General features: G+C 52.8%; 1 protein-coding gene and 1 pseudogene across 1 annotated transcript in view; both read right to left on the bottom strand.

Moving 5' to 3' along the window:
• Positions 1 to 478: 478 nt before the first annotated feature.
• MARK4 (microtubule affinity regulating kinase 4) overlaps positions 479 to 18,828 on the bottom strand; it is a 27,158-nt gene continuing 8,808 nt past the window's right edge. Inside the window, exons 6-17 of the mRNA XM_039866317.1 lie at positions 18,344 to 18,409; positions 15,924 to 16,160; positions 13,031 to 13,150; positions 12,463 to 12,562; positions 11,008 to 11,117; positions 10,741 to 10,900; positions 7,678 to 7,895; positions 5,405 to 5,508; positions 3,283 to 3,561; positions 3,041 to 3,120; positions 2,067 to 2,111; positions 479 to 679 (exon numbers count right to left, since the gene is read on the bottom strand). Of these exons, the coding sequence (XP_039722251.1) occupies positions 615 to 679; positions 2,067 to 2,111; positions 3,041 to 3,120; positions 3,283 to 3,561; positions 5,405 to 5,508; positions 7,678 to 7,895; positions 10,741 to 10,900; positions 11,008 to 11,117; positions 12,463 to 12,562; positions 13,031 to 13,150; positions 15,924 to 16,160; positions 18,344 to 18,409 (1,584 nt within the window). The 3' untranslated portion in view covers positions 479 to 614. The remainder of the gene's footprint in view (positions 680 to 2,066; positions 2,112 to 3,040; positions 3,121 to 3,282; positions 3,562 to 5,404; positions 5,509 to 7,677; positions 7,896 to 10,740; positions 10,901 to 11,007; positions 11,118 to 12,462; positions 12,563 to 13,030; positions 13,151 to 15,923; positions 16,161 to 18,343; positions 18,410 to 18,828) is intronic.
• LOC120605395 (uncharacterized) lies at positions 8,773 to 8,891 on the bottom strand (annotated as a pseudogene).

Below are 18,828 nucleotides of genomic sequence, written 5' to 3'. Positions count from 1 at the left end.
CACGGCCTAATTCTTGAACTGTTGGGAGGAATGGAAGTGTCCTCAGTTTCTCTTTCTGCCCCTGCCCTGCCCCCAAAGTCTCCTCAGATGCCCCATGGCATGGCGAGGGGGGCAGGGTCGGCGGGGGGCTCCAGGAAGGTGCCAGCTCCCTCTGCTAAGCCCCCTCGCTCTTCTCTCGAGTGTCCCCGGAGAACAGCAGAGGGGACAGTCTCTGCCCCCAAATCAAATTCGGGAAAACTGAGGGGATGACAAAGGGAGAATCCCCTCCCTGACCCCCTTCCCTCCGGGAGAAGTGAAGAGGACAAGGAAGAGGAAGAGGAGGGGACCCAGGGCCACGGTGGCTCAGAGCTCGAGGTCATTGGAGATGCGGGTGACGAGGGTGCGGAAGGCCAGGGCGGTGCCTGCCACTCGGCGGAAGAGGACTCCCCGCAGGCCTGGCCGGGGCAGCTGGCAGACCTCCACTTCGAAGTGGGACAGGGGCTCGGGCCCGCCCGCACCCCCGTGCAGGCAGGCCAGCAGGAACGGCTGCGGCTGGCGGCAGCGGCAGCGGGCGGCCGCGGTGGCCTGGCGCAGAGCCGCCATCAGGGCTTCGGGCGGGCGCGAGCTGGTCAGCTTCACACTCCAGGGGAATCGGAGCAGCCGGGGGGCGGTTTCCGTTTGATCCCAAGGTAGATGGCAACTGGGGTGGGATGACAGCAAAGTCACAGGTGGGAGAGGAGGGGAAGGTAACCCACCACTCCCGCTCCCGGACAGGCTCCTGGAGCGGGCTTCTGGCCCCTCGAAACCTGTCGCCCCCTCTTACCCCAGTAACAGTTTCAATGGACTCACAGCTGCCTGGCTAGAGACTGCATTTCCCAGGGCACCCTGCAGCCAGGAATGGCCTCGTCTCCAAACCCCAGGATACGAGGGAGAATGACAGGTGCAGCTCCACACCTATCACCTCCTTCAAAGGACACTGTCTGCCCCGGCCTCCCAGGCCCCATGTCCTGTGAGCACGAGCCGCCTCCACTGTGAAGGTGACGGCAACGATGCAAGAACTTGGCTACCTGAGTGACATGGGGACAGAGCGGCCCTGCCAGCCCGGGCACACGGTCTGCGTGACAGGAATCGTCCTGTCTGCATCTGGGGTCGCTTTCCTTTCGCAGCTGAGCTCGTTCCCAAACGAATACTCCTCCTTCTAATGAGACCGATCGCTCTTCCCTCGGAGGGTCAGCCCTTCTCTCCTAGAAGCAGCACTGTCCTCCACGGGGTATTTGGAAATTTCCGGGGACTTTTTGATTGTCACAGTCTTGGGATGGGAGCACCGTGGGCATTTATTAGGTTGGGTGGGGAGATCAGGGACGACATGTTCTGGGCCCTGCACAACAAAGCAACGCCCTGCCTAAAGCACCCCGTGTCCCTTCTGAGAAGCACTGTGGACCTAGTCTTTCTGGTTTTGGGTGGGGCTGCCTCCACTCCCAAGGACGAGCACGTGACTCAGTCTTGGCCAATGAGAGAATTCCGTCTCCCTGGCCACGGGCACTGGTTTAGGGGTGGACATGTGACCCTGCCCCAGCCAATGAGAATCAGGTCTGAGACTTTGTTGGAACTGCGGGGGGCGGCTCTTTATTCACACTGGGGTCTCTAAACTGGTGCCGTGTCATACTAAAGCAGGGCTTGTCGACGGACAAGCCCTGCCCGATTTTGTAAATAAAGTTTTGCTGGAACGCGGCCACGTGCATTCGTGTGCACTGCGTACACCTGGTTTTGTGCTGCAGCGGCAGGGAACAGGCGTGGCAGACTGTCTGGCCCTCAGAGGCTAAACGATTTGCCACCGGGGGCCGTACAGATAATGTTTGCCACCCGCTGACTACCATTCTGCCCCACTGGATGAGAAGGAAAAGGAAGTGTGATGTCGACAAGGGGAGGAGCTGGTTATGGATGGGAGAGGCTCAGGGATGGGGAGGAAATGAGGAAGGGAGAGGAAGAGGGGCTGGAAGAGAAGGGAGGGTCACGGGGGCCTCTCGGGGAGCCGGCCTTGGAGGATGAGGCCGGTGTGGCAGTCGGGAGTGCGCACACGAACTCACCTTGTGACCTCAGGTCCCCCGATTCTCTCAGGTTCGTCTGCGACCCTAGGGGAAGGGACGGGGACAGAGTGTCTAACCTGGATATAGGGAGTCCCCTCCCCAAAACCCACTGCATCCAGGACGCTGGGCAGCCCCTGCCCTGGCCCCGCTCCCTCCCCACTGGCTGGCGCTGGGTGGGGGAGGGCCTGGGGTGAGGACGTGATCTTCTTATCCATGCCCAGGAGGGGAGCCCACTCTGAAATGGTTAGTACAGGAGATAGAAAGATACTGAAGACTGGAAGACGAGAGAGAGGGCGGGGTGGGCAGAGACGCACACCTACGTACGGAGGGGGTGACACACACACACGGCCGCATCCCCTCTTCCAGGCTTTGCGCAGATGACGCCTCCTGAGCGAGGCCTGCCCCCATTTAAGGCTGCACCTCCCTTCCCCATGCCCCTGACCCCTCTTCCCTGCTCTGCTTTCCTCCTTAGTACCTGGCAGTCTATTTTATTTACTGAGCCCTCTAGTAGAATGTCGGCTCTGCCAGGGCAGGGCTTAGACTCAGCACAGTTTGTTCACTCTAGTCCGGGGCCCAGGACGGTCCTAGGCACACAAGAGGTGCTCAGTGAATACTAATGGCAAACACTCGTAAGGCATTTTCCAAGGCAACATTATAAGCTCAGTCCTTACGTCCCCTAAGTCAGTGTACACAGACCCTAACAGTAAGGTACTGTTATCACATTGCAGAAGCGGACGGTGGGGCCCGGAGAGATTGGTCGAGTGACTTGCTTAAGGTCATTCGACAGAGCTGGGGTCTGGACCCCGAGAGTCTGTCTGCAGAGGCCAGACTATTGTTTATTCAGTGAGTTAATGAGCCCAGGTACAGACCGCTCCCCCACTCACAGAGCCCTCTTCCCCGCTGCCCGCACAGCCGCTGAGACATGCAGACGGGAAGGCGGAGCCAGCGAGAGCGGAGCGGGGGACAGGACTTACTGATCTTGGATCCCTGGGGCAGAGAGGCGCCCGAAACACAGCGGTTAGAGTTCTGCCGTTTAGAGGGATCGAGGGTAACCCTGCAGTGAGGAGGCCGGCGAAGGGTGATGGAGGAGGAGGAGGAAGAGGAGGAGGAAGAGGAAGAGATGACGTCGGGGCAAAGGAGGCAGAGCAGAGTAGAAGACAGGTTAGGCCCCATTGGCACCCCCGCCCCCCGCCCCCCCATGTCCTGCGGGGCTCACCTTCGGGTCAGTTTGGAGGTCAGCTTGGTGAAGAGGTTGGTGGTGGGGCGGGGCCGCCCGGTGGGCAGGGGTGCGGCCTCGTGGGCCAGCGTGGGAGAGGCGGGGGGCCCGTTCTGCACGCCCCCGCCTCCCCCACCCCCTGCCCGCCGGTCCCGGACCTGGCCGCCGTGGAAGGTGCTTCGGATGGTGGAACCCCGTGCCAGGCGGCTCCGTTCCCCAGATGGAGGAGCCAGGCTGTGACTGGAGGGGGAGGCGGGGGGCACCCGTGGGGTACCCGAGCTGTGGGCAGAGAAGGACAGGTCAGGCTGGGGCTCCAAGGCAGTCCAAGTCCCCAGTCCCTCTGATTCTTCACTGTCCTGTCTTGAGATCAGAAACTTCACCCAACCTAGAGCTCAGAGCCGGGGCTGCCACGTACAGATGTTCAAGCAACCCTCGTATCATAGGACCCAGTCCTCTCTTAGCTCCGAAGCCACTTCTCCTTCATACTGTCCCTTCTTCAAACTCTACCCCTCCAAACTGTCCCCTATGCCAAACTCTCCTTCCTCCAAACTCAGCCACTGAATAGATTCAGAAAGCTCTGGATGAATCCTTTGCTATTTGCCACCCAAACCTCAGGAACCAAATTGACTTTGCAAATACTTTGGTATCTGAACCTTCATTATCCAAACTTGGGAATCGATGTGTACCTCAAGGGTACCTATATTCATTATGACAATTTTTCACCATTATGAAAATAAAGAGGATGCGACCCCCTTCCTAACGCTCTCAAGATGCTGTGTGCGCAGTGGTGGCATCACTACCCCAGGACACTTCTCCAGCCCCTCTGACCCTCCCAGTCCCGACAGCAGGGGCCAGACTTCCGAGCTCTAGCCTTTCAGGGACCCCAGGACCAGCCCGGATATCTCAAAGAGGGAACCCTGACTGTGGTAGATGCCATTACTTGTCTCCGAGAATCCACCCTCTTTGTTCTTCCACAATAACCAAACCTTTAATAGTATGAACATTGCACATGGCCACGCAGCCAGACTACATTTCCCAGCCTCTCTTGCAGCTAGGGGTGGTCATATGACCGTGCTCCGGCCAATGGGATATAAGCAGGAGTGCTTGGTACCATTTCTGGGTCACGCCTCTAAAAAGAATGCTGCTTGCACTCCACGTTCTTTCCACCCTTCTTGCTCTTTTGAGAAACGGTGGCAACTGGAGCAGTGGCCTCAGACCCAGAGCTGGAGCCTCATGTTGAGATTGGAAGAATCAATCTGAGTCCTTGGAGGACCCCGCCTACCTATCTCTGGATGGTTATGTCGCCGAAAACTAAGCCTCTACCTCATTTAAGGCACTGTACCTTGGGGAAGCTTTGTTTCAGCACCTGAATCTATAATCTAACTATGTGCCATCTCTTGACTAGAACTGGAAGGCCATGCATTACGGTGGTTACAAATACAGACTCTAGAGTCAGTCTAGAATCTTTGCTCCTCGGCTTACCAGCTGTGTGTCCTTGGACAAGTGACTTAACCTCTCTGTGCCTCATTTCCTCAGTTGTAAACTGGAGATACCAGGATCTACCTCACAGAGTTGTTAGGGACATTCAGCCAGCTAAGGTACAGAAGCCCGACACATGGTTACGACTTGATGAATGTTAGCTGCTATCATTTTCACACCTCTGTGGTCCCGGCGGGTGGGAGTGTCACCCCGAAGCCCGCTCCACTCCTGGGCTTGAACTCTGATGTGAACAAGTTCATTCCTTTTTTATGCTCCAGCTAGTCTGCACTGGTTCCCCTCCCTTGCCTGCTGCAAGAGACTGAACAGACTCAGGCAAATAAGTTTGAAAACCAGCCAACCAGAGGATGTGGAAGCTGTGACATTCTGGGGCTTCTAAGTTCTAAAAATGGATCATTCAAAAAATAAAAATAAAAGAAACTCAGAATCCCAAGGCTCGTAGGCAGAGAACAGGGCAGACACTTCCCTGGGCTGATGACTTATTAATTAATTAAGGGGGGAGGATTTTTAGGGTGGGTTTGGGAGGGGGAGGACATGGATAGAGTCTGCCGAGGGAAAGGCGGACACACCCGCTCCCCAGTCCCCCTGCCGCCCTCCCCCGCCCCCCATGCCGCCTACTCCATACCTGTTTTCTTTGCCATTTGGCAACAGGGATGGGCGCTCAGCCCCCGGGCGTTCTGTGCAAACGTAGGTGTTCCTGCGGGTCATCATGCTGGGAGGGAGGTTGTTCTGTGGGAGACACGGCCGGGAGGGGGTGAGGGGGTGAAGGGACACCCCTTAAGTCCCCGCGTTGACCCTCTCTGGCCTCCTTCGTTATGAACGAAGGAGGGGCCTGTGTTTAAACTGACGCTTTCCTCTGGGCTAAAGGACCGACCCAAAGACGTGAGGTCATAATGTGTCACCCCAGCAAACTAGGCTAAGAGGCATGGGAGGCCATTGGAGCCGAGAAGAGAGGGGTCAGGGAAGGTTCCAGAGGGCAGCCTTGTCCACCTCTCCCCCCCCTCTATTCCTCTTGGTAAGGACCATCAAACTTTTAAAAACATATTCATGCCACACTGTGTCTCTCTTCTCTGCCTTTCCACAGGCGTCTCATCTGCTACCTGGATATTCCTCCTACCTTCCCCCTGACTCACTCTTAATGTACCTTTCAGGTGTCACTTCATAATCTACCCCCACTCCCAGCTCCAGGCTGAGTCAGGTGCCTCCTGTGGCCTGCCCAACGCAGCCTTGATCACTATATTGTCAACCTCTGTTCACAGATACGTCCCTGCCCCACAACGGACTGGGTGCTGAGGACAGGAAATAGCACGTCAGGATTATGTTACCTCATAAAATGTATTGGGAGGTGATCCCTCTTTTTCTAACCCCAGGAAGTCTGTCTAAGATTGGTGTTATTTCTTCTTTCAACGTCTGGAATAATTCCACCAGTTTAGAGCCATCTGGGTCTGGAATTTTCTTTACGGGAAAGGCTTAAATTATGGATTCAATTTCTTTAACAAGAATATACGACTGTTTAAGTTTTCTATTTCTTCTTGTGTCGGTTTTGGTTCACTGTGTTTTTAGAGGCATTTGTCCACTTTAAGTTGTCAAATGTATTGGCTTAGAGTAGTTCCTATAACCTTCTTACTATCTTATGTTAAAACATAGTTCTCATTTTCATTCTGATATTGGTAATTCACGTTCGCTATCTTTTTGCTTAATCTAGCTAGGGGTCCACTTTTAATAATCTTTTCAAGAACTCGCTTTTGGCTTTGTTGATTTTCTCTAGTGCATATCTGTTTTCTCTTTTATTGACTTTTCTTCTCTTTATTATTTCCTTCCTTTTACTTTTTGGGGGGCTAATTTCCATTCCTTTTCTAGTTTCTCAAAGTGTAGATTTACTTTAAAAATAACAATAACTCTGAGTGCTTACTGAGCCTTACAGACGCTATGTGAAGTACTTTATCCCCATGACAACCCAACTTCTTCATGAGCTCATTTCACTGGGTGGAATACTGAAGCTCAGAGAGGCGAAGTCACTTGCTCCAGGTCACACAGCTCATGATGTAATTCGAACTCTGGTCTAGCTGGCTTCAGAGTCCTGACCACTTCCCTATAATCTGCCTCCACCTTGTCTCCCAACGTTAAGGATATTTTGGTTCTCTCAGCCCGCACCATACCATTCTCGAAAGCTGCAAAAGCAGCAAAAGAAAAAAAAAAAGCCAAACATGACATTCCCCAGACTCCTCTGCAACTCCGGTTCTGGACAGTAACCAATCTTTGCACTCATGAAGATCTGGAAGGTGGAAATGGGGTAGAAGTCACCGTCTTGCCCCTTGAACCTCTGCTCACACGGGCAAGGTCGTAAGATGAGGGTCTTAGCTCCAGCGGGGCCGCGGGGCTTGTTCCCTAGACCTCTGGCTGCCAAAAGGCTCTTCTGGTAGAGAAGGAAGTTCTGAGTCTTGCACTGCAGCCATGACCACGTGTTCTTGAATTCCGCAGTGTTACAGGTGGCCTCAAAGGTGGCAGCTCCCTTGGTGGGTCAGGCCTGCTGTGGCGAGGTGTCATTCCTATAGGTCCAGTCTATTGCCTGCTCTTCTAGCCCCTTCTATAATTTTGTAAGCACCACACTAAAATCTCTGCATTAAATCCTTCCTGCCCAAAGCACGTATACTGCTCCTTTCTGACACGAAATACTAATTTTCACACGAGCATCAAGCACAAGCTCAGGCAAAGAGAGAACCGTCCATAACTGTCTGCTGAGTGAATGAACAAACGGATGTAACAAGGAGTCCTGTGTGGTGGTCCGGGGAACAGGATGGGAAATGGCAGGGTCTGCAAGATGCGAACCCGGTGGTCTCTGCAGGCTGGGCCACGTGTGGCCGCGGCTCCGCCCTGTCCCCCGCCCCGGCCACTCACAGGGGTGCTCGTGCTGTCCTTCCGCCGCTCTGGGATCTCCGCCTTGTTGGGGTTGTGGGCGCTGCTGACCATGGGGCTGGAGGGGGGAAGCCCACGGCTCCCACTGCCCGCAGCGCTGCAGCTCGCCTTCCGGCCGGGCAGACGCTCCTCCTTCAGCTCCGCCTCCCCCGTGCTGGTTGGGCTGCGTTTGGGGTGCAGGGGTGCGGGAGATGGGCCACCTGGAGGAAAGAGGGGACACTTAGGGCTGGTGTCGCCTGGAAAATACAGAGCCTACTCTGTGTGCTCTTTGGAACTTTAGAATTCTTCGCATCGGCTACAATCTCTGCGTAGGCCATTCTGACAATATCTGCCAAATGACACACACGCATACTCTGATCCAGAAACTGTACATAAATGACACAATGCACATAGAGGTTACACATTGCATCATTCTTTTTTTAAGGTCCAAAGACTGGGAACAGCCTAAATGTCTCTTAATGAGAGAACAGTTAAATAAGCCAAGATATTCCCACACAATGGAATACTGTACAGCCATAAAGAAGAACGAGAAAGTTCTTTATGTAACAATAGAGAGCTCTTCAAGTAGACCACAAAGCAGAAAAGGCATGAGGTCTACAATGTACTATCATTTGTATAAAAAAGAAAAAAGTACATGTCTATATGCATTTATCTATATCTCCTTGCTTATATATGAATTTCTAAAAGGCTATCATTTGTATTAAAAGGGGAGAATGTTATTTTTATAGTATATTAATGTTTACATAGTATTTATATATATTTATGTCTCTTTTCTGTCTTTCTTCTTCTTTTCATATCGACTTCTTTATATATTTATAAATGAAACCTCTCCAAAAGAATTAGTATAAACCAGTAACAATGGCTGCCTCCAAGGAGAATGGGCAGGGAAGGGAGGGCAGTGGTTGGGAGAGATTTGTGACACAGAAACTTTTTTTACTGTCTACCCTTTTCGTACTATCAAATTAGAAGCATGTAACTTTTATTTTTATTTATTTATTTTTAGAGGAGGCAACCCTTGGTTGACCTCACCAATCGCAAAGACCTTGTTAGCTTACGATCCCTTACTATTTTTTTTTATGCCTACAGCACCTGGTCTTCCTAGGTGGTCTCTCATCCAAGTACTAACCAGGCCCGATCCTGCTTAGCTTCTGAGATCAGATAGGATCAGGTTTGTTCAGGGTAGCATGGCCGTAGATGAAGCATGTAACTTTTAATTAAAAAAACAAAAACAAAACAAATTTGGTCCCTTAAAACATCTTAGGAATTTGCGGTTTTAGATTCAGAGGGTTAAACATATTCTACAACTTCAGACGATCAGAATTTCCATGTGTTAAATCCTCATGAAACTTAGTGGTCAAAAGTCTCAGAACTGTCATAAAAATTCTGCAATGATGGACACCAGGATTTGTCAACAATCCTTCACTCTGAGAATCCCTGGAATCCAGGTCTCCATGCGGGGGCTGTTAAAGGGTACCACGTTCTTACCAGAGGATGTTGGAGTCACAAGCTTCTTGGGGACTTTCCGGGCCAGTGCTGCTATTTTATGGGTGGGGAAAAGTTGACCCAGTGGAAGAGAATGGCTTGACCATCCAGAACCCCACAATTCCTGCTTAGGGCTGATGCTGAGCTTCCTGACTCCCCTTTTCCCTATACCAGTGACTGTCCCAGAGTAAAGAACTTCACCCTTTGAGAAAAAAAGGGCTGCAAAATAACAGGGAGTTGGAGACCGCCTTAGCTGTTCCCCAGCCTGTTAAACATAGAGTTACTGTATGACCCAGCAATTCCGCTCCTCGGTATGTGCCCACGAGAAATGAAAACATACGTCTACACAAAAACTGTACACGAATGTTTACGGCAGCATTATTCACAATAGCCAATAGGAAGAAACAGCCCAAATGTCCATAAGCTGAAGGATAAACAAAAGGTGGACTTTTTGTACAGTGGGGTATTATTTGGCAAATAAAAGGAATAAAGTACTAATCCATGCTACAACATGAATAGACCTTGAAAACGTTATCCTAAATGATAGAAGCCAGACACAAAAGGCCCCATATCGTATAATTCCATTTACATGAAATGTTTGGGATAGGGAAATCTGTACATACAGGTAATAGATTAGTAGTTACCAGGGATTGAGGGGCTGGAGCGGAGGGGAATTGGAGCCTACAGGGTGTGGAGCTTCTTTTTAGGGTAATAAAAATGTTCCAACATTAATCATGGTGATGGATTCACGACTCTGTAGATATATTAACACCACTGAATTGTACACTTTGGGTTAATTATATGGTATGTGCATTATTTCTCAATAAAGTTCTTAAAAAATAGTGGAGAGGATTAATATTTGACGAGGGTATAGGTAAGAAACCTCTTAAAACTTCCCATGCCTATTCTGTGGTGGTGATGGTGGAATCTATTTATTTTCTGCAGGTATTTTTTTTATCGTGCTGTCCTTCCGCCTGAGATATTTTTCAGTTACAGAATGTGGGATACAATTAGGTGTCTGCCCAGCCCTTTTCCATTAGTAAGAAAAGGCCTTCCCTCATTTCAGTGTGGAGGAGAAGCCAGAGGGCAGGCTCTCAGCAGCCACTTTGTACACTGTGTCCTCCTGTGTCCCAATCTCAGTAGATTAATCCCAAATTGACCCTGATATCAGAGTTCTCTCCCTCACAAGTGAACCAGATATTCCAGCTACCGTTTGGGCCGGTCTCTAAAACTGAGATGTAAAGAGCTGAGAGACTGGGAAAAAGATAAGGTGAGATAAGTAAGAGAAAAAGAAAAAAACAGATAAACTGGGAGGAAGCAAGACACAGAGAGTGTCTGCTGTGAGTCTGGCTGCTTTTCCAGTTTCTAATCCCTCCCAGAGCCTGGCGGTGTATTCCTGTCTCCAAATTCCACGCAGTATCCCTGCGTCTTTATAAGAAATTACTCCCTTTGCTGGAATTGGCTTGAGCAGGTTTCTGTTGCCTGTCAGCCAGAGAACCCGGATTAACACGGGGCTGAGGCTTTGGGGCCAGTAGGGCATGTGCGGTGTGTAGCCGTACTCACAGAAATCACTATGCCTGCGCTGGCGGTGGTAGGTGGAGGAGGAACTTCGTTGCCCTTTGCTGTGGCTGGTGCCTTTGCTGGAGCTTGTTCCATTGGTGGTGTCACTGGGTGCCCGCACCCGTGCCAGGGCAAGTGCTGGGGCACCCCGGTCCCCACCCTCCTGCAGGAGGATGACAGATAAGGAGCCTTAACGCCATGTTCCCTTTGCCCCAGAAGTCCTTCCACCCTGGGCATCGCGTAACCCAAATGCCGCTGGCGCCTTCTGACCTCAGTCTTCCTGCCCAGCAGGAGGTAGGTGGCAGTCACTTCGTTGTACTTCTGGCTGGTCAAGGCCTCTTTGATTTCTTCCCGTGTGTAGCCCATACCCACCATTACCTCTGGGAGAGGGGGATGGAAAGGTTCAGTGTCCCAAGACCCTTCCCTTCCACTCGTCTTTGCATCACATTAGCAAGGGCTGCTCTTTGGCCTGTCCAGTACCCATTCCGCGTTCTGCCAGGAGTACCCTAACTTTCCTTGGAAGAATATTCCTTCCCGGCTTCGGTCACCTGGTTGACTCCCTCCGGCTCTAAGCCCCAAGGGCAGGCATATGACCCAGGTCTGGCCAATCAGAGTGTTCCATCCCCCAGGCCATGGTGATTGGTTCAGGGCAGGCACATGATCCCAGTCTGGCCAATCAGAAGGCTCCATACCCAAAGCCACGCTGATTGGTTCAGACCGGGCATATGACCCAGTTCTGGCCAATCACAGCATTCCATTCTCAAGACCAAACTGATAGGTTCAGGGGTAGCCAATGGCCACCACCCTCGTGCTTTTGGTAGAACATCAATAAGTGGCTTCCCTTCCTGATGGGCTGTCTGGGCCCCTAGGATGTGTTGTTGCCAGCTTGTTCTTGGCGGGGAGAGAAGACACCTCTTAGACGATTCTGAACAACTATCTCTGAGCACCTGGATCTAGCTGTGTCTGAAGACTGACATACACTGGCCTTTTTAGTTATGTAAATGAATAACTTTTCACTATTAGGTTGAACCATATTATATTGCTGGTATTGACAATTTTTGAGCTGTAGAAATGGAATTTCATATGGTCCAACCTATTATTATCGTCATCAGTTTAAGCCAGAATGCTTGTTTTCTGTTGCTTGCAACCATGAAAGTCTGGATTAATGTGGCCAGCTCTGATGGCTGGCTTCATTTTCCTCAGCTGTGGAATGGAGAGTTACTGGAGGGTTCCTAAGGGGCTCTTCCAGGGCTAATGCTTTAGGGGGTCAAGTGTTCACAGGTTCCAGGCTGGAAGGATCGGGACCAAAGGAGGGGAGAGTGAGGCATGTGTCAAGGTGCGGGCTTTCCCCAACCATGCAGATTACTGATGATTTGTGCCCAAACTCTTCTGGAAGTGATCTGTGACTTCTTTTTGTGTCTTAATAGTCAAAGCTAACACATGTCAGCACTAATTACATGCCTCATATAAAGTGCTTTATGCAGATTAACTCAATATTCATAAAACCCTTATAAGATAGGTTTTATGATTATGCCATTTTATATAGAAGCACAAAGGAGAGAAGCCACTTGCCCAGGGTCACACAGCTGGAAAGTAGCACAGGGGCTGGAGGCCAGACTCCTCTGCTCTCCTTAATTGCTTCGTAAACTTCTCTGATGCACTAACCCCTGGCTCCATGGCCCGTGGCTCTGTGGAGCTGGAGCACTCACGCTCCCTGACCCTCACCGATTCTCTTGGTGTCCCCAAAGTCCTCCTCCGGCTCCGTGTATGGCTTTAACTCCTCACCCTCATAGCCGATGTTGATCCATTTGTCTTTCATGATTTGCTGCAAGAATTGGAGCAGGACAGGGAAGGGGGAAGACAGACATCAGAAGAAACTAGAAAAAACACAGCTTCCTATCTCCCAGGCAGGCCCCCAGCTATGGCTACCTGTCGTGCCTCCCACCTCCACGGCTTAACGCCCCAGAATCGAGGGTTTCCTGGGAGCTAGCACCTCCTCGCCCAATCCACCAGTCCCTTGCTGGAGCCTCCTGATGCTACCCTCCTGCCCCCGCATCTTCTGGGTCCCCAGCACCCTGTAATCATCCTAGGAGCTCATTAGCTAATTACTAGCATGGCAAGGAGTGGGCGAGGCTATTGGGTTGGTGGCGTCAGGACGGGCCTAGGAGCCTTTTCCTGGGCTGCCTGGCTCCCAACTTCCAGCAGCGGACCGGACCTTAGGCAGGTGGGCACAGGAGAGCAAAGGTGCAGGGCAGGAAGGCTGCAACGGGAGGGGTTTGGAGCCGGCGCTTACCTCGAGAGTGCAGCGTTTAGCTGGGTTCAGCACCAAAAATCTCCGCAGGATGCTCTCACAGTCTGTTGACATGTAGAAAGGGACGCGGTACTTCCCTCTGAGGACTCGCTCCCGCAGCTCCTGGGGGGATGGGGTTACTGGGGGAGGGGTCCACCCTGCCTCCCTACCCGTTACACATACACGCACACTCATCTTTGTCCCACTCCCCAGACAGAAGTGGCAGGAGCTCCGAGTCCCCGCCCTGACAAGGTGGGCAAAACCCCATCGCTCTCTCTTAACCTCGGCTCCTCATCTGTAAAATGGGAATGCTGTACTAGATGCAGCAACTTTCCAAAAAATATGTGCTATTTTTAAAGCTACATAACTTTTCATTCAGGGGAAATCTTAACAGAGAAAGTGAATTCTATGAGCCAGGTAAGAGGGGAGGTGGGCAGGTGAGTGAGCCTCTGGGACCTCAGTGTCCTTATCTGTAAACAGGGATCCTGGCACCCGCTTCGCGGGCCGGGCCCAGAGCAAGTGCTGCTTAAATATTAGGGTTCCAAAAGCGGAGGCTGGAAGAGGATCTTGCCCACCCCCTCCACTCCTGGTCCCTGTCCCCCTAGACATGCCTGTCTTTCCTAAGAGCTATGAGGCCCTGGCAGTCTCAAAGGATGAGCACTCGCTTAGGTTTTATTTTTAAGAGCCTTTTATGAGGGGCCTTGCGAGGCCATGAAAGAGACAATAAATTGCACGCTCCACGGCATGGTGGACTGGGGAGAGCTTCCGTCCTGAATAAAGAACCGAGGGAGATAGGAAATGGAGGAGGGAGTGAACGAGGGGAGGGGTCTCCAGGGGTGAAGCCCTCTGCCGGGGACTGGGCTGGGAGGGCCCTTTGGGGGGAGGCTGAGTCTGCAGGTCATTACAGCCGAAGGGTGGTGAATATTTCATAATAATGAGTATCGCTTTCAGGGCACTCACCCCGTGCCGGCAGCGTTCTAAGCACTTTATGTGACATCGGTGTTCGCAACAATGCTGCGAAGAATCGTTATGGTGCCCATTTTCCTGACGAGGGAACTGAGGCCTAGAGAGGTGAAGTCGCTTGCCCTGGGACGGCAGAGCCAGCAACTGGCAGGGTCTGGGTTCAAACCCAGGCGGTCAGGCCTTGGAGCCCGTGCTGTGTAACCACTGTGCCACACCACCTCTGTCACATGATGGTGACAGGCAGCCATCGGGCCGCCACCACCTTTACCAGAGTTGCCCCCGAGTGTGACGCCCCGGCCAGAGGCCAAGTCCCGATAAAGGGCTTTACACGCCCCATCTGGCTCTAAGTGAATTCTCTTAACGTCTCTACCTACAGGAGGGGAAACTGAGGTTCAGAAAAGGACATGCCCAAGGTCACTCGGCAAGGAAGTGACAGAGCCGGAACCTGCCCTGAGCTATGTGTCTCCTTCGCCGGCAAGGAGAAACCAGGATGGCAGGAGGTGACAAGGGCCTGAGGCAGGTGACACACTGGCCTGGACCTTTGAAGTGGTCTCTCAGCTTCATGCTGGAGGCTCAGAGAGATTATTCTGTGACGGCGGGCACTTTCCTGCCTCACTTTGGATGGCTGCTACAAGATTGGCACCTCACGGTCCTCACTGAACAGAGGGGGACACTCAGGCTCTGAGGGGCCAGCCGCTTGGCTCCTCTCCTCGCTCAGTCCCTGCTCTCATGGCCTGTCCTCAGCAATGACTTCCCTGACCTTCTGAACACTGAGCGCAACGCGGGAACCTGAGTGGATCCTGGAGGAGGAGGAAAAAGCTGCCGAGGATATTCGTGGGTTAGAGGCCAGGCCCGCGTCAACCCTGGATTTCCTGAGAGTGACGTTGGCCAGGAAACTACCCTCAGGAGACACCTGCTATATGGTCCCCTTAGGGACAGAGGGACATTGTGTCTGCAGCTAACTCTCAAATGTTTCAGCAGTAACGATGACCACAATACCTCAAGTATATGTAGACAGATATGACAGAAATGGCCAAATGCTAGCGACTGGCAAATCTCCTGAACGGTACCTCATGTTCTTTGTTCTAGCCTTGCAACTTTTCTGTAGGCTGGCAATGTTTCAGAATAAAAAGTTCAAAGGGAAAAAAAAAGCCTACAATACAATTCACCCCACACTTTCCACTCCTTTTATGTTTTTTTTTTCTCCCATGGCACTGGCCAGCATCTGAAATAATATATTTTGCTTATTTGTTTGGTTTTCTGCCTGGCTCTGCTGCTGGAATGTCAGCCCGTGAGGGCAGGAACTTTGTTTTCAGTGCACAATTCAACGATTCTTAGTATATTCTCCGATCTGGAGAATATAATGGTGTAAAATCGATTGTGGTGGTGATTGGGCAATCACCACCACAATCGATTTTACACCATTTCGTCCCCCCGAAAGAAACCCTGCTCTCCAACTTCCCCATCCTCCTCTGGACTTAGGCAACCCCTAGTCTGCTTCCTGTCTCTATGGGTTTGCCCGTCCTGGACATGTCGTAGAAGTGGAATCAGACAACGCGTGGCCGTTTGTGATTGGCTTTTCCCACTTAGCGTGCTTTCAAGGATCGCTGACGGTGCATCACGCGGGGAAACGGGGCTTTCTGCCTCTCTTGTTCACGCAGTATCTGCGAAATCTGGAACAGCCCGACCCATCGACGGTGGGCAGTAAACATGTATTGAGGGAACCGCGGTCTGAACCCCACCCAGCCTGCCAGCGGTGAAGCCCGTGCCCTGAACCCTAACAGCACGGTCCGTGGGGACCTGGGTCCTGCCTGACCTCCATCTCGCCGCGTGACCTCAGGCCAGCCCCGCCCCTCTGCAGAGGACATGTGTGGGACTCTCGAGGCCTCATCCCCCCGGGGGAGGGAGGCCCCCTGCCAGCCCCGTCCAGCACCTTGAGGTTGTGCCCATCGAAGGGCAGGGAGCCGCTGACGAGGGTGTACAGGATGACGCCCAGGCTCCAGATGTCCACCTCCGGCCCGTCGTACTTCTTGCCCTGGAACAGCTCGGGGGCGGCGTACGGGGGGCTCCCGCAGAACGTGTCCAGCTTCGAGCCCAGCGTGAACTCGTTGCTGAAGCCAAAGTCAGCGATCTTGATGTTGGCCTCGGCGTCCAGCAAGAGGTTCTCGGCCTGGGAGGGAAGGAGAGGGCAGAGGATGGACGTGTGGGGGGGATGGTCCATGGGACTGACTATGGCCCGGTTCCTTATTCCCTGTGTGACCTTGGGCAGTGACAATACCGGGCCTCAGCTTCCTCATCCATAGAATAGGGATAATCGGTCCTATCTCCCAGGGCTGTTTGAGAATTGAGTGAGTTAATCTGTATGAAATGCCCAGAACGATATTCTGCACCCAGTAAGTTAGCTTTTATCACCCATGTGGTCTGCTGAGCTGGGGGTCCTGTCCCAGCTTACCCAGCAGACAAAAAAATGAGGACTGACTGCTTAGCACCCATAAAAATGAAAACAATCATTTTATCCAACACTCACTGTGCACCTACTGTGCATCGGGCTTTGCATACTATTATTGGTTTGTAAGAGTACAGATTCTGGAAGAATCCCAGCTCCAAATCACAGCTGCACCACTCACTTGTTGCGTGACTTTGGGTGGGTGGCCAGACTTCTCTGTGCCTCAGTTTCCCTACATGTAAGCGGAGAGTAATTGTAGCACCTGCCTCATAGGAAGTCGTGCGGTTATACGTGAAGCACCAAATGCTTCACTTTGTTACAAGGTTTGGTCTGTTTTGGGTGGCACGTGTTCTCGTAATCACCATTTCATAGGTGGGGAAGCTGGGGCTCAGGGAGGCCATCTCGTGTCCATGGCAAGAACGTGACAGATCTGGAACCCGAGAGGCCTGGTCTGAAGGAGGGAGGAACCCCCAGCATCCCCCCCTCTCCCAGGCTTCTGACTGTGACTTGATGCACTCATTCACCCTTCAAAATGTTGCCTGGGTGTGGCCCATGCCACCCACAGCCCTTTCCTGGCCCAGGCCACCCGCATTTCTGGCTTCCTCACCGTCTCCCTACCTCCTGGTGTACCTTGGTACCACCCTTCCCCACCTCTGACCCAACAAAGGGACGGAACCCACAGACGCACACTTCAGAGAGATCGTCCCTAAACTTCGATCTAATGGCATCTCAATCTAGCTAAGTGGCGACATTTCCCTTTGTGGCATTTGAGGCGCCATAGTCCAGCCCCAACCTGACGTATAGGTTGCTCTCTGATGGTTGCTCCCTCTGGTGCACTAACCCACCAGATCCTCAAATCCCTTTGGGCCACTTCCGGGACCCTCCACCAGGGGGCGTTTCCCCCCCCAGCCCAGGCTGATCCTCACAGTGGGCGCTGCCTTACAAAGCACCTCAGAGGTGCTTCCTCAAGGGGCCGTAGGGAGAGAGGGAGTGTTTAGAAACTCCTGCAGCAATCTGACAGTGGAATTTTACGTTTTTTGAACCTAATAATAATGTTTTAAATTGGGCTTCCATTTTTTACATCCTTTTTTCATTTTGCTTTACCGTACTTTACGAAAGCACCTGTCCATAACGGACCGGGAACTGAAAACTCTAAAACGAGTCCTGGTTCTTCGCTTGAGATACTGTAAGAAGCACTTCCTTAAAGCACGGGGCCGGCATGGCACAGAGCGGGTGCTCGAGAAGTCACCTTGGTTGAGCCCCGCAAACGTTTGTGTCTCAGGTCTAAGATGAGATCTCGAGACGTGAGGCTCTCTCTGGGTGGGTGATGTGGGGCGGGAACCCTGGGACATGCGGGGACTCGGGGGGCTGCCCCTGCTCGACTCGACCAGGCAGCAGGGTTCAGGCCAACACAGTCCCTTCCCCGCTGGGTGCTGGCCCCCGGCTTCTCTCCCAAAGGTCCATCTCAAGTTCTAAGATGCCTCAGACCCTGGAGGCAGGGTGCCCCTGGGCTCTAAAACCTCAACCCTCCAAGACCCCTGACTGTCACAAAGTCTAGGACGCCAAGGCTCCGGACGCCCCGACAGGGACGAACTCCATTGCACCCGGTGTCCTTGTCCCGTGCACATGTAACCGTCCGAGGCCGTTCCAGGACACTCTGTTTCTGTCCTCGCTGCTCGCTCCTCCTGACCCCGCCCCACCCCGCTCCCCCATCTGCTGGCCTTGCTTTTGTCACAAAAGGCTTGGGAAAATGTCAAGGGGCCCCGGACGCTGAGGGAGGAGTTTATGGAGAAAGGGGAGGGATGTGGTGGAGGGTTCAGGGGAACCCAGGGGGGCCAGAGGTGGGGCTGGGGACAAGTGAGGGACCCGTGGCTGAGCTGGGGGCTCATAGTGGGGTGAAGACTCACCTTCAGGTCCCTGTGCACAATGTTTTTCTGGTGACAGTAGTGCACAGCCGAGACGATCTGTGGGGGAGGGGAGGGCAGTTACTTGTGGCCCCCAATCACCTCAGCCTCCCTCGGAGACCCTGTGAGCTCATGCGCAACCCAGGCCCTGGACCCCAGGCTCCCACAGGCCGAGACCCTGGGGCCCTGCACCCCAATTCAGTCCTAGCAGGAAATGCTGTGGGACCTGCACAGACACACGCTTGCACCCAGACATCAGGACACCTGGACATCAGGACATCCAACATCAGGGCACCCGCCCTCCTGGCAGGGACATTGGAACCAAGACTCAAGGACCAGCCCCATCCCAACTTCCACATCTGGAAATACCTGAGAATGCCACGCACCTGCAGACAGACCCGCAGCGCCCCCCACACCAGGGCTGAGCCCCCCGCACGCTGCTTCCGGGCTGCCGGACAGTCCTCGACTGACGCCCCCACCCAGTCCCT

The sequence above is a fragment of the Pteropus medius genome, unplaced genomic scaffold, assembly GCF_902729225.1.
Source record: "Pteropus medius unplaced genomic scaffold, Ma_sr-lr_union100, whole genome shotgun sequence".
Classification (NCBI taxonomy): Eukaryota; Metazoa; Chordata; class Mammalia; order Chiroptera; family Pteropodidae; genus Pteropus; species Pteropus medius.
This window is presented reverse-complemented; position numbering and strand designations above follow the sequence as displayed.